The sequence below is a fragment of the Hippocampus bargibanti genome, linkage group LG11 (genome assembly GCF_051943395.1).
Source record: "Hippocampus bargibanti isolate YZ-2025 linkage group LG11, ASM5194339v1, whole genome shotgun sequence".
NCBI classification, from domain to species: Eukaryota; Metazoa; Chordata; class Actinopteri; order Syngnathiformes; family Syngnathidae; genus Hippocampus; species Hippocampus bargibanti.
Window position 1 is genome coordinate 8,910,415 of NC_142744.1, and position 20,333 is coordinate 8,930,747.

General features: G+C 39.5%; 1 protein-coding gene across 1 annotated transcript in view; it reads left to right on the forward strand.

Moving 5' to 3' along the window:
* Positions 1 to 496: 496 nt before the first annotated feature.
* Positions 497 to 20,333, forward strand: part of LOC148891416 (insulin receptor-like) — a 36,608-nt gene continuing 16,771 nt past the window's right edge. Inside the window, exons 1-2 of the mRNA XM_089009168.1 lie at positions 497 to 1,570; positions 15,168 to 15,716. Of these exons, the coding sequence (XP_088865294.1) occupies positions 1,483 to 1,570; positions 15,168 to 15,716 (637 nt within the window). The 5' untranslated portion in view covers positions 497 to 1,482. The remainder of the gene's footprint in view (positions 1,571 to 15,167; positions 15,717 to 20,333) is intronic.

Consider the following 20,333-nt stretch of genomic DNA (forward strand, 5'->3'; position numbering starts at 1 on the left):
CTATTCATTTTCTCCCTCTCTCTCTGTCATCTGCCTGTCTCTTTAATGTTTAAACCACCTCCCCTCACTGCTGCGTTCTTGACCAATCACATGGCTTTAACCGACGACTGTGGGCGGGGAATAGAGGACAAAAACAGTCATCTGCCATTTTCTTGTTAGGAGAACGGGCTCGTTCGTAAACGACACATCAGTCATTGTGGCGCTCTGCGTGTATCCCGAAAAATAGTTTGTATGACAAGGTAACATTTTCAGAAATTTAACGTTTGTAAACTGAAACGTTTGTAAGCCAAGGGGTTCGTAAACCGAGGTATCACTGTATAAATAAGTATAAAAAAAGAGAAACCTTGAACAAGGTCCACAGATGGGCAGGGATTCGCCCATCAGGATGACCAGGCTGCAATGGATACATTTCACACACAATCTGAAGTGTTTATTGACGGAGCGTCATTTGCGATCCAATGAACTCCAGTCCGTGTTTCCTCGGGAGCCCATCTGCCTTCTCTTGGCAGCGTTTGTTTACTGCCTGGGAGAAGAAGAAAAAAACACGCACACACCCTGTGAGCCAGACTATCTACCTCTATCTACCCGTGCAATTAGAACGAAAGGGGTTTTGAAAAGCACAACAGAAAGGAAAAAGTGCGACTTTACTCCGATTGTAGCGTTGTCTGCCATTTTACAAGCGGCGCGAGTCGCGACTGGGTGGTGTGACGTTCACGTGAAAAGCAAACAAACGTGGAGCTGCCCTTGCTGCCGCGTGGAGCTGCAGGAAATCTCGAAAATCTCGCTGTCGAAGCTCGCCTCGGAGTTCGGAGGAAAAAGCACAAGCAAAGAAGTCAACTTTTTTTGCCATGCTTGGGCCCACGTTTGACCCGCATTCGGGGGACGATTTGATTTTTTCCCGAATTCACGTGAATGTAACGCCACGCGTGCCACCATCGACCTGGACTCTCAGGGGCTAAACGGCAACAAATGAAAAACATGCACATTTCCGGTGCAAATTTTTGACATTTTTCTGGACTCAACATCACGGTTTTGTAAGTAAAGCGCGGCGTTAAGTGTCCGCGACTTGAACTTTGACGTATGTGGCCTGGTTGGTTGGGATTGGCTACTTTTGACAACTAGCCTATGAGCTCCAGGTGGCTCACGTTAGCTGCCAGGTAAAGCCGCTTTTGAGCTCTCTTGGTCGCGAGGGTTGAAGCCACAAACCCGCGGAGAAGCCACACGGAGCTGGTTGGCTTAACGTTAGCTTTAGCCGCAGTAGCTGAAGCGAACACGTTGGACTCGTTCCTCCGCCCATCTTCCGGGATGCCGTTGATTTATATTTATTTACTTGCTGGCTCACGCCGCAAAAGTAAAACAATTTCCTGAAGAAGAATTACACCCCCCCCCAAACAACACCCCATTTGACGCCCTCCATTTTTGTGCCCCCTCCCTCGTCACAAGAAGGATTACTCGAGGAGTTTTTTTCTGACAAATTGGCGGATGGTGCTCGAGCCCGAGTCAGTGATGTGGCTCCGGACTTTGGCTGTTGTTTTGGCCGCAGCCTGCTTCGTGCCCACCACCGCGGAGAGTAAGTAACCTTTCAATTTCAATGAGCCCCCCCCCCCCCCCCCCCAATATGATCCCCTTGGATGTAAACATTATTTACCTGTGGTAGGAAAAGTGTGGCCCGAAGGCTTAAATTCCCTCATTTATAATTCGGCCAATTGAGAAAAGCAACCATAAAAGGGCATTAAAAGTGTAATAAACATCAAATGCAATTGTATTGCATTCAAAAGTTTAATATAGTTGAATTGCATTGGTGAAAATTGTGCATGCCACACATTTTATATTAATAAAAAAAAAAACTGAATTTATTGATTTACTGTCAAGCTGGTATTTCAACAAACAGTGAATAGTTGCGAACAGTCAATTCGGGGGTTTCTGCAGTATTCATAATTGCGGGAACGTTTTAATTCTTCCCAATATTTTTTTTTCTCTTGACGCTATCCATAAATGAATGGTGGCTTCAAAATGCTTTCATATCGGGGAGTAACCAATCAAAGGAAAGCTTCTTAAATTAAGGAGAACAGCAACCCAATCAGAGAAAAGATTCAGATGAAAGAACATCATGATAATTAAAGAAAATACAATAAAATGTGGCATGAATCAGCGTACTGTACTGGAGTAATGAGTAAAAAAACAAGAGCTTAGCATAAAATAGGGTCCAGTTCTGCATGATTTGAACATTTAATTCAGCCGTGAACAGTGGTTCAACCTTTCAAAACCATCAGGTCTGTTGATTTATTATCACTAAATCGTATAATACTGTACACAAAATATTGTAAAAATTGGTATTGTGCGTATGTATGCCTTTAGCAATTCTGCATTTATTTTAGGAAATAATAATTTATGAAACATGGGTAATACCAACATTTTGGTGATACTTTTGAAATATTTATTTATTGTAGTTGATGAATTAATATTGATCACTTGACTAAAATGTTTCAAAATATGTTTTATTTGCCAGTATATTTGTTGTTTTTCTTTTAGTTTTTCCCAAAAAAATGACGATGATCACAGTGAAAATATTTAAAATGAATTGTTTCTTAAAATAAAGCTATTCAACGTGTTTTGCAAATTTGAAATAGTTGTTCAATTCACTGAAAATTTGTTTATGTATTCTAAAAACTACTTGGTTGGTGAATCATAATTGAATTAATTTCAAGCAGTGATTGATAACTGAATGACTTCATTAAAATTCTATCTACTTCATATCTGATAATCTCCTAAAATACAAAACAAGTTTTTTCCAGAGGGGAAGTAAAAATAGACCACAAAGGTGAAGTGCGGCATTATAAAATGGTGGATGGATGTGGTTGCATCAAGAGTTAACCAGTCATTTAAACTCGTGTAAAACAGGGGTTGTCACACGTCTTCCAGCATTAAAAGTGCCATTCATTAACACCCAAATAAATAAAGTTCCGATGTTTTAGTTGGCGTTCCTGGGCATTTTTTGTGGTCGCGTGTGACATGCACGGGCTGCTACCATGGCATCAGAAGGCAGACCAGGCCAACTTGACGGCTCCTCCAAAATGAATGAAAAGACCAAAAAAGAAAGCTGGTCAGTGGAGCCGCCGAGAGGCCATACAAGAGCTATGAGGTAGCTGTCGGAATTTTTAGTACACGGGATGGCAAATGTCTCATCATCTTCGTATGTCTGGGGCCGTGGGCTCGGGTGGCAAGAGAGAACAGATGTCTTATCTAGCGTCGAGAGAAAAAAAAAGCAACATAAAACGCTTGAAATCTGCCAGAAGGATGCGGGAAAATGTGTTACGGTCTGAGGAAAACAAGGATAAACGTCATTCCAAACTGTACCGATGGCTTCTATCCAATGAGACCATGTGTTGTCAAAAAAAGCCAGCACAGCCACAACAAAGTAATTATTTGAGGTTGAGCATTTTATTCATTTATTCCCCCCACTGCCTTTAAAAATATCAGTTTGTGGCTCAAAGGTCACATGAAAGGTCATGAAAAGAATACAAAAAATATGGCATTTGTGGGGGTAGGCCCTTTATTTATTTATTTATTTATTTTTGCTTTTTTTGAATGTTGCTGTGCCGATGACCATTTTGTGTTTGTGAGCCTTTTACCAAGCGAGTTGCTTGTTCTGTAGCCACAAACGGACATAAGTCTTCTTGTTCCGGTCCCAAGCCCGGATAAATACAAAGGGTTGTGTCAGGAAGGGCATCCGACGTAAAAGCTTGGCCAAAACAAACATGCGGATCAAACCTCTAAAGATGGAGGACGCTGATTTGCTGTGGTGACCCCTTGAAGGGAAAAGCCAAAAGAAAAAGATTTATTTATTTATTTATTTATTTTTATTTATTTGTTTGTTTGTTTGTTTGTTTGTTTGTTCATTTATCTATCTCGCTATCTAGTGAGTTATCTATCTAGCAAGATAGCAACTAGCAAGCTAGCTATCTTGCGAGTTAGCTAGCTATCTTGCGATCTAGCAAGCTAGCTAGCTATCCAGCTATTTATTTATCCATTTATTTGTTCATTTGAGTTTATATATTCATTTTTCAACAAAAATGTTTATTTTGTTTTTTTTTAACCAGGAAATAAGAACTATAAAACCAGATTTTTGTCAGTTGAGTCAAAATTTCACTAGAATAAAGTATTTATTTATTTATTTATTTATTTATTTATTTATTCATCTATCTCACTATCTAGCGAGTTATCTATCTAGCAAGATAGCTATCTTTCAAGTTAGCTAGCTAGCTTTCCATCCATCTATTTATTTATCCGTTTATTTGTTCATTTGAGTTTATATGTTCATTTTTCAACAAAAATGTTTTTTTTTGTTTTTTTTACCAAGAAATGAGAACTATACTAGCAGACACTAGAATAAAGTTTTCATTTATTTATTTATTTATTTATTTATTTATTTATTCATTTATTCATTTATCTATCTCGCTATCTAGCGAGTTATCTATCTAGCAAGCGATCAACTAGCAAGCTAGCTATCTTGCGAGTTAGCTAGCTAGTGATCTAGCAAGCTAGCTAGCTATCCATCCATCTATTTATTTATCCGTTTATTCGTTTATTTGAGTATTTATATATTTATTTTTCAACAAAAATGTTTTTTTTTTACCAGGAATTAAGAACTATAAAACCAGATTTTTGTCAGTTGAGTCAGAAATTCATTAGAATAATATAATAATATTTATTTATTTATTTATTTAGGGTATTTATGGTATTTATTTATGTATTCATTTATTTGTTTGTTTATTTGAATATTTATTTATTTATTTTTCAACAAAAATGTTTTTTTTACTGGGAAATAAGAACTATAAAACCAGATTTTTGTCATTTGAGTCAGAATTTCACTAGAATAAAGTTTTCGTTATGTGTTGGGAAACTAATGCAATTCTATCAATGTATTTATTTATTTATTTATCTATTTATTTATTTATTTATTTATTTTATTTATTCATTTATTTATTTATTTATTTATTCATTCATTCATTTACTCATTTGTTTATATTTTTATTTTTGTACTTATTTTTCATCGATTCCATGTATTTATTTATTTATTTATTTGAATGCGAAGTGAAAATGATGAAAGTCAATGTCTCCACTGAGCGACGGCAGTGCTTCAAACGGTCGTGCCAGTTGACGTTTGAGTATAAGCGCTGTTGTTTTGGCCACGACGGCATATTGACGATGTTGTAACTCACAGGCGCCTCATGCACGCAAAAAAAAGGCACAAAGGTCGAGCACTTATCATCTGTTTGTGTCCGTAAACAAATTGTTGTTGCCGTTACCTTTCCTGGCTAAGAAGTCTGAGAATGCCGAAGGGGATAATCTGTTCTTACTCACTACTGGCCAATTTAAGCATTTTTTTTGCATTGAGTTTCTCGCTCTTATGGCCGAGGAATGTGACATTATAAACTCCTGATAGTCTCCTGATAGTTTTTTCATAGTCTAGTTTTTTTCCTAGATGCATAAACCCATGTTCCTTTCAAGTCTGAATGTAATGATGCAGTATTTCCTACCTGTTGCCAAAGCATCCAACGTCAGAGAAGTGCTCCCCCAATTATCATTTATTTACCGTATTTTCTGATGTATAAGGCGAACCCAAATGCCTTGATTTTCTTCAAAAGATGACCCTGTGTCTTGTATGCGTACCGCCTTAAAGGACAACGACGTCACTTTTTTGACTTTTAACTGACATCAGAAAAACGTTTTATGGCATCTAAAATACCCAAAACACACAGTGTGATATTTGTATTCAAATTTGAACTGTATTGTGCGTAAATAGCTATTCTTGAATCTTTAGCTGGGCACTTCCTGTAATATGCGCTTTTTCTCCAAACGGTTCACTGCGCCCATCTCCAGTTGGCGTATAATAATGTTGTAAATATCACACGGCACTCAAAGCACGTACACAGTAGGTCTTGATGGTTTTTTTAATCCGTGCAGATGATGATGTTTCTCTTTGGCCGCTGTCTTTCGGGTGACCCCGCCCGCGTACCTGGCATGACAACAAAGCTGCCCTTTAATCCTCCACATCGCTTGTCATCACGTACTCACTGGGCCTTTTTAATTGTGAAGGGAAATAAGATGATATGTCAAGCATGTTTTCTATTAAGCATGTGTGGGTTAAAAAACAGTTGAGAGTTCTTTTTATTTTATTAACAAATACACTGCCAGACAATGTGCAAAAATGTCCACTTCAGTGCCAGCCAGGGTTTTTGTCATTGTCACTTGACCCACAGAAAACTTAACCTGTGACTGTAGAGTGTCCTTGAGAGTTGTGAAAGGCGTTTATGAATGAAATGTGTTATTATTATTATTATTATTATTATTTGAGTTTTAGGACTACATACATGTAAACATTAAATTCAGCGTACGAAAGCTAAGACTCTGCTTTCATCAGAAAAAAAGAGTTAATTCCTAAGATATAGTTCTGGAGTTATCTGATCTTGAAATGGGTGTGGCTGTACAAAGTACAATATTACATACTATAATTATATTAATTATCTTAATATATTAAAATATATTTAATATTGATTTATATAGCGCTTTAACAACAGCTGAGGCCGTAGCAAAGCGCTTACATGAACAAAAAGGCAAATCATGCCCCTTCGTGGAAGGGGAAAACATTGCTAGAGGTCTGACCAGCGCTCTATCAGCACCCCCGCAAGAAAAACCAAAACCCAAACAAATTCGGGAATGGTGCTCCACATCACGCTTTTCAATTCGGGAATAAATTCGGGAATGGCACTGAATGAGTTAATCTATCTTAATATATACCTAATCTTAATATATACAGAAATCTGCGTCAAATGTTTCATGACAGCCTCTATGAAAATCGATCCTGAACATTTCAAAAAAAGTATTTATTTATCTGTTATTATTTTGTTTTTTTACTTTTTTTTTTTAACGGACAGCACCAGAAAAAAATGTTTTGCCAATACATTATATGGACTTTATGACGATACTGTCCCCATTTACTCACAAATTAACTTGTTCAATTTCAAATCTTGTGATTGATTCTGTTGGTGAGGCAGGTTAACTGGGCCTTCTGCCATTTTGGAGAAGAGCATCCAATTGCTCGTGCTTCTTATACATCGCTGACATGGATAATAATGATATGGTTGTTGTTGAAAAAAAAAAACGTTTTTTATTTGTTAGTTTGAATGGAAAAAAAGTACCCTGTAATTTGTGCTGCCAGTGAAATGTGGCCCGGCCTGTTGGGCACGAGTGTAAATGCCAACTGCAATAACAAGCACATTGTTAAATTAACACCTTGTTGACAGAATCATTAAAACCCAACATTAGTTGCTTTGCGCAATCCTCAAAGCCAGACGGTGTAACTCGCAGTCGTGCGGTGTGACTTTACAGGCTTTTTCTTCGCTGATTAAAAAAAACAAAAACGTAGTATTAAATGTATGAGCTTCGTCATAGCAAGCATCGACTATATTTGTGATGAAAAGTACAAATATGTCAACTTTGGTGGCCAATCGAATTGTACCCTCATCTAGTTTGAAAACGACAAATTCATTTTTCACTCTCAACAGCAGCACTTCATCCCAAGACTCAAAAAGTATACTTCCCTACCGCTCAGATTTGTGTATGTGGTACATGCAGTCATTATCAAAAGTGCCAAGAGGCTAATTGAGTTCGCTGTTGGTAATCTCCGGATTCAACAAAACAACTTGTGTGGTTTGTTGGTCGCTTGAAGATGACTTCTCTTCACCCAGGCTAGCTGCCAAGTCGTGGGTGAAGAAACCTGATGTGGTAGTGACAATGTTTTTTTTTTTTACGTGGGAATGTTGCCGTTCATTGATATGTCGATGAGAGGATCAAGTACAGTCAAACCCTGGTTTTTGACCATAATCCGTTCCAGAAACCTGTTTGAAAAAAACAAAACATTTCCCAATACAGTGATACTTTGGCTTACGAACTTAATTGGTTCCCAGAAAGTGTGTGTAAGGCGAAAAGTGTGTATTCTAAACATTCACTTCCCATAGGAAACCATTAAAATGAGAATAATCCTTTCCCAGGTCCCCATAAAACATACTTTTCAACTAAATAATCCTTAAAATTACACACAATATACCTTATTTTATGTATAATAAATGTGCTATGGTATTGTAATTAAAGAAATAAACTGTACTGCTGAATAATGTTGTTTTATTTACCTTTGTGATGGTCGTTGATGGCTTGATGGAATGGATAGCTTTTTGCAAGTGTCTCAAGGAGCCCTGGGTTGTACATCTTAGGGATTGTGATATTGCAACAGATGCAGGCAGACACACTAGAAACTTCATGAATAGCTGGTTCCCTTGCTTGTATGTTCTCTTCAAATTGTACAGATGGCTTGTGCGGGTTATTTGTGGAGCCTGATTGATGGGATATTGTAACCTTGCTGTCTACACTCTGCTTTTGAACTATCAATACAGTTGAAACTAGTCTAAATTTCACTGTTTTCTATCCTTGTTCTCACCATTTCACATTATTAATTTTTTGTTTGAAGCTCTGTCATCTCCCTTTCTGTTTCTGTTTCTGCATGTGTCCCCTCCCTCCTCTACCACGGATCTTGACCAATCACGTGCGGCTTTAACCGAAGACTGAGGGTGGGGAATAGAGGGGAAAAAAGGCCGGCTGCCATTTCAGGAGCTCCAAGAACCGGCTCATTCACGAACGACACATCACTCATTGTGGCGCTCCGTGTGTTTCCCAAAAATAGTTTGTATGCCAAGATTATATTCTCGCGAATTTAACGTTCGTTAGCTAAATCAGAATCAGAATCATCTTTTTTGCCAAGTATGTAGAACATACAAGGAATTTGTTTGTGGAGAGGCACTATACAGTTCTATTTGGGCTACTGTTGAAAGTGTTAATGGCTTGGGGCAAGAAGCTGTTTAAATGTCTGCTGGATTTGGTGCGCATGGATCGTTCGTAAACCGAGGTATCACTGTATAGTATAATCAATATAATCAATGTCTGCTTTTTTTTCTAATCGTGATTGAAAACACGCCTTCTCATAATGGAACGCGACACGAGGAAGTGACGTATAAGGAAGCGCAGGGAAGTCAAGTGGTCCATTCAGGTGCACTCATATACATACACAACACAAATACATAAAAAAAACTGCAATTTTTGGTTAAAAACTAAGTTGGTCGAGAACCGAGACGTTGGGCCATTACGCATATGTTGCGTAATGGCACCGCCCATCCCTTGCCTGTCTCAGGCGGCTTTTTAAGGGCCTACGGTTTCATGACGTTTTGACCACAGCTCGAAGTGAGCAATGACATCAAACCGACTCAAGCGGGAATTTCTGCAACGTAAATCAAAAGAATAGTTGCGCAATTCCGCCGCACTACGCAGATGGAGGGCCTCATGCTGAACCCACTTCGTAAGCCCGTCCGACCAGTGGCTAAGTGTCCTCTCAGGTGCTTGTTGAAAGACGAAGCTTTTAGTCATCGGCGATGGGAATTTAATGCATTCCAAAGTTGCCTCCGACTGAGAATTTCACTATCTGGTTTGTCAACTGCCATTTTTAACATTACTGCCAGACGATGTGCAACAATGTGTCCACTCCAGCGCCAAGGTTTTTGTCATTGTCAGTCAAATTGCAGGACCCACCGAATATTGAGTTTTAGGACTACATACACATTCAATTCAGCGTAAGAAATCTCAGACTATCTTCTTTTATCAGAAAAACAAGAGTTAATTCCTAAGTTCTATGGGTCTGGAGTTATCTGAGCTTGAAATGAAGGCCGCTGTCCAAAATACAATACATACATTTTGATTTACAGTAAAGTCTCGTTATATCGATATTCCAGGGAGTCCGAAAAAATATCGATATAACCGGGACTATCGATATATCCGATATCGATATAACGAGACTTTACTGTATATAGCGCTTTAACAACAGTTGAATATGTAACAAAGCGCTCACATGGACAAGAGGCAAATGCTGCAAAACATTGCTAGAGGTCAGACCAGTGCTTTATCGGCATCCCCCGCAAAAAAACAAAATCCAAAGAAATTCGGGAATGGCGCTCAACATCACACTTTTCATTTCCTGAATAAATTCGGCAATGGCAGTGCTTGAGTTAATGATGTTTCATGACACTCTATAGCCCCAAAATAACATGCAAGCGGTGGCAGCGTGGGAAGCTAACGTCTAGATTGCCAATCAATTTGCAATTATTTTCAACAAATTCACACACGAGTGCCTCACAGGAGACTTATAAGATTCTAGTCCTCAAACCAAGAATGCTGTAAACAAAAACAGGAAGTTAGAAACCTTCCAAAATAAAAGCAGGAGCCGGTAAATACAAATGAGGGCTTTGGAGTGAACCAAATGTATTGATTCTTCAAGGTTTTTTATGATTATTATTTAAAATAAATAAATTAGCGGATGGATGGATAGATAGATAGATAGATAGATAGATAGATAGATAGATAGATAGATAGATAGATAGATAGATTCATACAGGGATATATAGATTGATAGATACAGTAGATAGCTAGCTAGATGGCTAGATACAGTAGATAGATAGATAGATAGATAGATAGATAGATAGATAGATAGATAGATAGATAGATAGATAGATAGATAGATAGATAGATAGATAGATAAAATATTTGCATCAGCCAAACAACAACAAAAAATGCTATTTTATGTGCGATAGGAAATGGGGTGGCCATACCAATCGATGGTTGGGAGCAATAAGAAAGAAACATTAGCTGTTGTAAATGTTAATTTCTTTGGCTGCAGTTCTTTCACATCACATGTTGTGAGAAAGAATCTCGCTGACTTGTATGGAAAGCAAAAAGAACAGTGAAACCTTGAAAGGGGAAGTGTCGCAATGTCCCCACTGCTTGTGTTCCCGCGTTTTCCAGAGGCCCTCTCAGGGAGTTCCCACCTCACCCCCAGGACCACCACAACCTCCGCCACCGCAGACTCAACACCAGCCTAACAACATGAATCCTCGCCAGTCTTCCTCCTCCCCTTGTGTGGGGTCAGAATCGACTCCTTGCCCCATTAAAAAAAGGGAAAAAAAGGAATAGCCGGTTGTGTGTGGGACATGTGCGACACCGACGGGCCTCCGACTTGAGCCCGATTAAATTTAGCTTTGTCCTGTGACCTGCTTTGTACTTTTGGCCTGTGCTCAAGCCCGCTAATGGCTCATTGATGATTCTTTGCGGCACCGTCGAGCGCTTTGCTTTTCACTCTGACCTTGTATTGATCACGGCCTGTTGCCATAGCAACGTTTTGATGAGCCGTGCCTCTGCCGCGCGAGGGAACGTCACAAACGTGGAGAAATTACGGCTTTAATCATCTGATTCGTTTTAAATCAATTATCCTATCGATTACTCGGTTGATTGACCGTGTGCGTCTGCAACCAATGTCCGTTTGGTAAAACATGAACAGCGTCCGTACTTTTTTTCTTGAGTTTTTAGCTGTATTTTTGGTCATCGCTGGTGATGAGGAAAACAAGTGTGTGATGAAAATCTTGACTCAGGAAGCATCTGTCTACTTGCATCGTCATGATGAAGTTTGTCTTTTAACTCATTCACTCCCAGACGATGTGCAAAAATGTGTCCACTCCAACTGTCATTGTTACTCAAATTGCAAAACCCACAGAATATTGAGGTTTGGGAATACATAATCATTCAATGCAGCATTAGAAACCTTAGACTCTCTTCTATCATCAGAAAAAAAAGAGTTAATTCCTCAGTTACAGTAAAGTCTCGTTATATCGATATCGGATATATCTATAGTTCCGGTTATATCGATACTATTTCTATGCACGCACGGAGAAAATTACATGCAAACAGGGTCGGATATATCGATAGTCCCGGTTATATCGATATTTTTTTGGACTCCCTTGAATATCGATATAACGAGACTTTACTGTATATGGATCTGGAGTTATATATATATATATATATATAAGTGTCGTATTTCCAATTCCAGAATAAATTTATGAATGGCAGTGAATGAGTTCGTAATACAGCACCATTTGCCTTGTGTCATCAACGTTTGACCAGTTTTCTACTTTTATTTTAGTTTTACTGGACAGTGGTTCATCGTTCATAGTTCCTCACTTGTATGACAGTCAAAATAGATTAATTTTTTTAAAGACATGTAAAAGTCCTCTGTTTGTTTTGCTTCAAGGCGAGTCCCGTTGCCATAACCTGCAATGCAGCTATTTCATGCCTTTGGCGCACGTCCTTTTAGATTTACAAGCCATGGCAAAAGTCAGGACTAAGTGTTCGCACGTGGGCCCAGTCAAGTCTTTCTCAAAAATTCCCCACTCACACATTTGGGTCGTCATGTTCCCGTTTTTCAGTGAGCTTAGCTAGCAATGGCTTGCATTTGGCCATTTCTAAAAATACTCTCCCAGCTGAAAGTGAACACTGATAGTAGCAACGATGATGACGGCTCACTCGTCTTTCTGAGCGGGGTGGGGGTCACTCGGTGCATGTTTTACGAGTGGCTGAGCCCCCCTCCTATTGTACGCTTGTCCATTCACTCCTTTTGGTGTGCACCAGAAAGTTGAGCTCTTTGGGGCTCTCCACTCTTGTCCCGCTCAGTTTACTGGTTTTGAAATGTCTTAGCACCATGTATGATCTCCTATTTTTTTTTCCTTTTTAATGTTGTTTTTTGGGGCAGAGCGGAGGTTATTTTGTGTCCGTAATGAAGACTATTATTTGACAATGTTCTTTTTTTGTAGAAAAAGCCAATTCAGCAAGGATGTAGATTTGTGATTTTTTTTTTTGGTGACAATTTTATTTTATACTTCACTTTGTGACTATATTGGAGCGATGCATTTAATTAATATGAAAAAAAAAATCTAACTTAATTTGCTAAGAATAGTTACATTTTTGTCTTGAGAAAAGTTATTTTTTTAGGAGAGTTAATTTGCAATTTTAGAAGAAAGGTCACGTCTATGAGATGGATTTTTGGGGGCTTCCAAGAGAATTTTTTGGAAAAGAAAGTCATTTTGTGGGTTTTATATCCATCTACTTCTTTTATCTACTAATAGATATGGATATATATCTAGCTATCAAGCTATCGCACAGTCTAGCTAGCGAGAGGTAGGTAGGTTGGTTGGTTGATTGATTGATTGATTGATTGATAGATTGATTTATTGATACATTGATTGATTGATCGATCGATAGATTTATAGATAGATTTATAGATAGCTCGATAGTTATGTAGCTCGCTAGTTATGTAGCCTAGCTAGTTACCTGGCTAGCTAGTTACCTGGATAGCTAGTTACCGAGCCAGCTAGCTACCTAGCTATCCATCCATCAATTTATCTACACATATTTATTTATCAATGTATTCATTTATTTATTCATTTATTTGAGTATTTATTTATTTTTCAACATGTCTATTTTTTTTACCCGGGAATCTGAACTGTAAAACCAGATTTTTGTTATTAGAGTCAGAATTTCACTAGACTAAAGTGTTTTTTTTTTTCATTCTTATGTAATGGGAATCTAATGCTATTCTGCGAGGGGAAAAAAATCAGTTGAAAGTTGAATGTTTCCTTGTGTGACATTGTGCATTGAAGTCAAATGTGCTTCGGGGCTTTTAGAAAAAAACTGGTTGGATGTTAAAATGTTCCAAGCCATGTTTTGGAAACATTTGGTTTTAGAGTTTTTGAGCCATTAAAATAACACACATTTTCATTGCAATTGAAAGATATATTTGCATCAACAGCAGGTGCACATATTTAGTGTTCCCCTCCCTAACAACTTCTTTGTGGTAAATATAAAAGCCATGTCCTCTCGGAGTGTTTAAAAAATAATAAATAAAAGTGTGCAATGATTCACACGGTGTATAAATGCTCTTGTAAAAGCTCGTTTGCGGTTCGAGTAAAGTTGTCAAAAGAGTTCTCGGCCATAAAGAGGTGACGGCGAAAGGCTTTCGCCGTCTCACAGCTGACCGGTTGACCTCACCGGCGGCTGCCTCTGTAAACAAATACACGGCCGCATGCCTGCACACTTGTGAACTATAAGTTGGAATGTCCCGATTTGCACCTGCATGCCAAATAGAAGAAGTGGGATGGATCAGATTCAGGCCTTGACCACTTTTCTGAGCCTTCAGCTAAGCTCTTTATGGGTCCATTGGTGCTTTCGTCTGCAAGTCTGTCACCACGCGACTTCAAATTACCTTATGCATGTGAGCACTTTTCTTTGGAAGTTATTTGGAGTTGTCTTCTGGAAAGTGCCTGGTGACTCGCCAGCACACTACTCAAAAGTGAATTTAAAGTTCTTTGGTTCTTCAGCACCTCTGCCCACTACCATTATCCAGAACGCCCACCGTAACAAATATGGCAGTCGCACACACTGTGACTGACAGGCTTCTTTTCAAATAAAAAAAAAAAATACAATGAGACCACTCATGACGTCCTCACACTCATTTCTGGCTCGACCGAGAACTTGGCTCACACATGGAAACGCTCCCCAGTTCACAGTAACTTAACACCACAAATGCAATTGCAAAACAAAACAAAAAAAGTCAACAAAAACGATCTGCTCTCATCACAAGCTGAAAAATCGTCGCATAGTTTGCGGTGAAACCAAACTGCTGGTTAGCATTCATACCTAAGTAACGTAATCCTCATTTATTGGCTCCAAGTCAGGAAGTGGGGGGTAAGATTTATATGCATGGTATTAATAGTGACTCTTAATGTTCTTCTGTATTCTTAACTCATTCGCTGCCATTCCTGAATTTGTTCGGGTTTTCATTTTTTGCCGATAAAGCGCTGGTCAGACCACTGGCAATATTTTTCCCTTCTTTGAGGGGGCAGCATTTACCTTTTATCCATGTTAGCGCTTCGCTTCAGTTGTTGTTCAAGCACTATATAAATCAATAGACATGTATTGTATTGTATTTTGTACAGCCGCCCCCATTTCAATCTCAAACAACTCCAGAACCATATAACTTAGGAATTAACTCTTTTTTTTGTTTCTGTCGTCTAAAACTCAATATTCTGTGGGTTCTGCAATTTAAATGACAATGACAAAAACCCTGGCACTGGAGTGTACACATTTTTGCACATCATCTGGCAGTGAATGAGTTAGTAGCGACTCTGAATGTTCTTCTGTTTTCTTAAACTTCTCCTTCTCTCCTTTCATCTTTCCAGTCTGTCCAAGCAAGGACATCCGTAACAGTGTGACCAACCTCAACTCACTGGCCAACTGTACGGTGATCGAAGGACACCTCAAGATCATTCTCATGTTCAGCACCAAACCCGAAGACTTCCGGGGTCTGACGTTCCCCAAGCTGACGGTGGTGACAGACTACCTGCTGTTGTTCCGCGTGTACGGCATGGAGAGCCTGAGCGACCTGTTCCCCAACCTGACGGTGATCCGTGGCAACAACCTGTTCTTCAACTACGCCCTGGTGGTCTTCGAGATGCTGCAGCTGCGCGAGCTGGGCCTGCACAGCCTGATGAACATCACGAGAGGAGCCGTCAGGATCGAGAAAAATCCAGATCTCTGTTACTTGTCCACGCTGGACTGGTCTAAGATCCTGGACTCGGTGGAAGACAACTACATCATGGCAAACAAGAACGACAGGGAGTGTGGCGACGTGTGCCCCGGTGCGTCTGTGGGGAAGACCACGTGCCAGACCACCACCATCAACGGACATTTCAGCGAGCGCTGCTGGACGCAGAAGCACTGCCAGAGAAGTAAGTTCATCAGCCGCCGTAAAACTCAAAATCACAGAAAAGAAACGCTATCCACCCAAGGGGGGCCCATAGAATTGATGCTATGGCTACATGCTACGCTAGAAACCTTTTGGTGTGGTATGACACAATATTCAAAGAATACTGCTTTTAAAAAAGGAAAATAAGACAAGTTACAGCTGAACTACGGTCAAGAACAGCTGCGATGTTAATTGCCACAAAAATAAAAATCCAAGTAATATAAACAAATAAATACATTAACACTTGAATGAATGAATAAATGAATGAATGAATGAATGAATGAGTACGTAAGTAAGTAAATACATCTCATCTCTCATCTCATTTTCCATACCGCTTATTCCTCATTAGGGTCGTGGGGGTTGCTGGAGCCTATCTCAGCTGTCTTCGGGCACGAGGCGGGGGACACCCTGAATTGGTTGCCAGCCAATCGCAGGGCACACAAAGACATACAACAGTCACTCTCACACTCACACCCAGGGACAATTTGGAGTGGTCAATCTGCCTGCCATGCATGTTTTTGGAGTGTGTGAGGAAACCGGAGGACCCGGAGAAAACCCACGCGGGTCCGGGGAGAACGTGCAAACTCCACACAGGGAGGCCGGACCGGGACGCGAACGTCTCCACTGTGAAGCCGGTGTGCTAACCACTCGACTACCGGGCCGGCCCAAGTAAATACATAAGTCAATAAGTCGATAAATAAATAAATAAATAAATAAATAAATATGGATACAATTACATAAATACACCAATACATAAATAGACACATGCATAAATAAATAAACAAATAAATAAATAAATAAATAAATATAAATACAAAAATAAATATATAGATAGATAAGTGTATAAATGTATAAATACCTACATGTACAAATATATAAATGTATCAATATATAAATGTATAAATACATAATTACATGAATAAACACACACATAAACAAACATCGATAAATGAATAAATAAATATAAATAAATAAATATCTGTATTAATATATAAATGTATAAATATAGAAACATACAATTACATAAAGACACAAATAAACATACATGCATAAATAAACAAACAAGTAAATAGATAAATGAATAAATAAATATAAAAATACATAATTACATAAATACACAAATAAACATGCATGCATAAACAAACAATCAAACAAAATAAATAAATAAATACATATACATGGATAAATATATAAACGTATGAATATATAAATGTATATAAATACATAATTATAACACATAAACATAAAATAAGCATAAATAAACAAAAAATAAACATCATCGTTTTTTTTATACCCACAAATTGCACTCACAAAGAAAAACACACACTAAAAGTTCTCTTTTAAAACAGATTCTTTACTTACAGACAGTGTATTGTCGGTGTTCAAATACCTGACATGTTTCGGCGTATACTTCGTCAGTGTCCAGTCACTGGGACACTCTGAAAAGGCGGAAGTATACGGCGAAACATGCAAGGTATTTGAACACCTACAATACACTGTCTGTAAGTAAAGAATCTGTTTTAAATTAGATATCAAGTAGACAGGATGAACTTAATACAACGACACTAAAAGTTCGGCGGAAACACGGCAGCACAAACACAGGTGGAAAAACGAGCTGTCAAAATTGCAAGGTGACGACGACGTGTTGCGCAAGGGTGCAAGAAAAGGCATCAGCACAGCACCCTCGTGCAAAATTCTTCCGAGAACTTGAACTGCTTGGCACCGCCAAGCCGCAGTCCGCTTTTCGTCACGGGGGAAGCCAATGTTTTACATGTCGTATGAGAGCAGCTCCGAAAATAAGAGAAGTCACAGACCCGCTTAGAGGAGCCGTTGATGGCCGAACTGGCCCGTTTAGTCCCGTGCGAAGCCGTGACCGAAATAGAAACTACAACAAGCAAACACTGGCATATGACACAATGCCGGCATTCCAACATAGCTAACTTTAGCTAACGTTGCGATTCATCCCGATTGATGATAGACGACGATGATTAATTATTATGGTTTTGTGCATAGGACATGGTATAGCAGGGGTCAGGAACCTTTTTAACTAAGAGAGCCATAAAAGTAAAATATTTAGAAATGTTTTTCAGTGAGAGCCGCACACACACACACACACACACACACACACACACACACACACACACACAAACATGCACGCACGTGATCTCAACAAAATGTCAGAATGTGTTATTCAAAATAACTGATAATGCGGCCAGGTAGTCGAATGGTTATCACAGTGCAGAGTTCGGCGGTTCGCGTCCCCCTCCGGCCTCCCCGAGTGGAGTTTGCATGTTCTCTCCGGGCCCGCGTGGGTTTTCTCCGGGTCCTCTGGTTTCCTCCCACATTCCAAAAACATGCATGGCAGGCAGATTGAACACTCAAAATTGTGAGTGTTAGAGTGATTGTTCTATGTCTTTGTGTGCCCTGCGATTGGCTGGCCACCAATTCAGGGTGTCCCCCGCCGAGTGCCCAAAGACGGCTGAGATAGGCTCCAGCACCCCCCGCGACCCTAATGAGGAATAAGTGGTACGGAATGGAACTGTGATAATACTCACCATTAATATGAATGGTTTTCCGTTCCTCATGATTGGTAAAAATCCAGCCAAACGATCAGAATGAAAGGAACTCGTCAGGCTTATTTAAAAGGGGCCGTTTACCTGTTTCGACATCAATGGCCACCTTGGTCAGTATCATCCAATCGAAATGGCTCTTTGAACATCAACAGCTACCTTAGGTCAGTATCATCCAATCAAAATTGCGCTTTCCGCCAACTGACGCCCAAACAGGAAATGAACAGCAAAAAAAGCAAGAATATATATTTAGTTTTAGCGGCGAGCCAAATGCAATCAGCAAAAGAGCCATATATGGCTCGCGAGCCATAGGTTCCCGACCCCTGGTATCGTACAAAGTCCAACCATGGCAAAAGCAACCTGATCCATACCACCGGTTTTGTTTGAGCTGTAGTGAACAAACCACATCCAAATCACGGTGTCAATACAATTTGATCAAATGGAGAAACCTTTGTTTGGAAAGACCATCTGGCAACACGGGCACGTACCATTACGTTAATTGAAGACACTCTATAGCCAATAGTCCACACGCTGGTTTTCACCATTGACAGTGTCTGAAACTCATGACAAAAAGTTACCGGACACCAGGGTAGACAATTGTGAAAAGTTGCCTGCCCGGCCATAAAGTTGGCTGTCCCATTTTTCACAACTCGAAACACAATAAGACGACTAATCGCAAAAAAAACCGAATGTTGCAAAGTATTAAGTTTTTTTATTATTATTAAGGATGTGCCTCCCACAAATGCTCCCTTGCTTAATTTATCGTAAATATCCCTTGCTGATGATTTTGCTCCAGTTGTCGTTTGTCCATATACTGTTCGGCATGTTGCACATTGCAATGTTTGCGGTGCATGCAACAAGCCACGTGAACTTCTCTTTCTAAGCGCCTTTCAAAACTCTAAAGGACATTTTAGAGTCACGGGATAATGTACGTTTACGTTTTGTAGCGTCATAAATTGTATTAGCTTCTTTTGAATCTTTCTTCTGGGGCTGAGGTTCTGTGCATCTACTTTGGAAAATGATACGCAAATGCACGACCTTATAACGCTCGGGAAAGTCTGGAAGCAGGCTTGTGATTGGCTGCCGTGTCGAGTATGCAAATTGCCAAACGAACCGAAATTCTGAAATTTCCAAACCAAACGAAGATTTTGAAATCGGAATAATGTATTCCAATTTCAAAATCTTCGTTCAAACCGATGAAAAGGTTTCTTCAGCCGTCATCTGTACTTCTTTGTTCAAACGTTTGCTTTATTGAAAAATGCAAACATTCGATTTGAATTTTTTTTTTTTTTCCAAAAAAAGTTGGCCACCCAGGTGGAGACGTTTTCTATGTTGTACGCCCGCCATAAAAGTTGCACGCCCCGGGCCTCCGGGCAGTCACTGCTATTGAGCCTTTATTCTGAATCCGAAACCCTCCGTGGCCCCCGATGACCCTCCTCCACATTCTCCCCTCCTATACAGTAAAGACCCGTCAAATCGCAGTCTTTTGCCGTAACAAAAACTGCATTTTGTGAACTTGCGATTGTCATGCTAATGCAGTTCAACGTTCGGAATATGTATGAGTGGAACAACTTTGCCTACACTGAAAGACGGGAAAAAATAAAGAAAAGAAAGCTCTGCTGCCTCTTCATCGGCATTCCCGGTTAGTACAGTATTAATTTATTTCACCTTTTTATTTTTATAAATATCGACACCAATTTGGAAAATGCATTGTGATTCTGATTTGGATTCGGATTTGGATTTGCATTCTGATTCATATTGTGATTCTTATTCGGATCTCTAGAATGTACCCGCATGTTCTCAATGTAACCATACTTTGCCGCTTTGTTTTGAAAAATGAGGCAATTAAGCAGCTCTGGTTAGAGTCATTGGGTCAAACTTGTAAAACAACAGAATTTGACTCCAGATCCCTGCGGCCTGACCTGGCTTATCGCCCGTGTTTGCCCCCCCTCTCTTGCTGTTTTCCCCACCGCTTCTTCTGCAGCGAGGTAATTTTAGCTGCAACCGGAGTGACCGCCGCAGATCACGCC